Here is a 1,262-nt window from a genome sequence, read left to right as displayed (position 1 = left end):
GTATCATGCCGTCAACGATGGACGCTTCTATCTCAAGCATGCCGATGATAAGGGTGACCACATTTTCGTGGATGATGACTATAATATCACTGGTGTCATTAACTGGGAGTGGGCATACACAACTTCGAAGGCTGTGGCATTCAATTGCCCCGTGTTCCTTCTCCCCGGTACTGATTTCTTCAAGGGTACTCTTGGCCTTGGTGAGGATGAGGGAGTTTGTTCAGCTCTTGGAAACCAAAGGTTGTCATGACCTTGCGGAAATTGTTTATAAGGGAAGGATGTGCCATCTGTTTGAATTCTGCTGTGGATAAGATCTTGCTGACTGGGAGCCTTTGCTGGACTGTTTTAGGGACTGCGAAAGGCCCTAGACGAGCATGAATCCTTAGAATGGGAAAGTTGGAGAGAATATGCCCTACATCACTATAAGGATGATGACAGGCTAAAACACTTGCTGTCTCGAATAGAGAGGAAACATTAAAGCATATCCACAAGGGATAAGCTGAGGCGGAAGCTGACACGCAAAATTGAGGCTGTTGTCCCTCAATCAGGATAATCATATCTGTTAGACTCTATCCTGTCATAGGAATCTATTATTAGTATTTATATGAAGAAGATACGGATAGTTCGATTCGTTTCCTCAGAGGGAAAGAAGGAAAGAAGTTGCCTCTGTACATTAACTAATTCATCAGTAGTTGAGGGGCTAAACCCTTAATATAAAACACCCAGAAATATTAAAAAAAAACTCCCTTTGCGCTGAAGCACCAAATCCAATTAAGATCTGGTTTGCTTCCCTAATTTTTCGTCACAGAATGCCCACGAGCAGCAGGCGCCGGTTGCTGGGGACCAAATGTTCGCCCTAAGCTTGCTGCAAGAGCACCCAAGCCCACAACAGTCAGAATAATAAAGAATCTCGCGGACATGCTCCCTTCAGTATCTTCAGCAGTCAAACCACCCTGTTCCTGCATGCGTGATTTCTCGCGCTCCATGGCTTTATAGCGGCGCAGACGTCTTCTCTCATCTTCATGCGACTGCGTGCGGAAGTGGGACTTCGCATCGAAGTGGGAGACACGATTGCTGTATAGGAATGATGACTCTGGATCTGAAGATGACGTGGTATGACTTGATTGGAAAGCAGAAGCGGCATTTGACGCGTGTTTATGGCGGGCATGGTTGCTAGTGCCATAGCCGCCATGCGCGTAGAAGCTTGGAGGTGGTCCAAGGAAGGCTCCACGTTCTTTCCTTAACCCGGATGGTGGCCGAGA

General features: G+C 46.8%; 1 protein-coding gene across 1 annotated transcript; it reads right to left on the bottom strand.

The window, feature by feature from the left end:
* Positions 1 to 791: 791 nt before the first annotated feature.
* HCAG_09201 (predicted protein) lies at positions 792 to 986 on the bottom strand (the record flags this gene model as incomplete). Its single annotated transcript, XM_001535825.1, has 1 exon — positions 792 to 986. The coding sequence occupies one exon, from the start codon at positions 984 to 986 to the stop codon at positions 792 to 794; it is 195 nt and encodes a 64-aa protein (XP_001535875.1).
* Between the last annotated feature and the right edge of the window lie 276 nt (positions 987 to 1,262).

The sequence above is a fragment of the Histoplasma capsulatum genome, genomic scaffold (assembly GCF_000149585.1).
Source record: "Histoplasma capsulatum NAm1 scaffold_68 genomic scaffold, whole genome shotgun sequence".
Lineage (NCBI taxonomy): Eukaryota > Fungi > Ascomycota > Eurotiomycetes > Onygenales > Ajellomycetaceae > Histoplasma > Histoplasma mississippiense.
The sequence above is the reverse complement of the archived record's forward strand: the minus strand, read 5'-3'. Positions and strand labels throughout refer to the sequence as shown.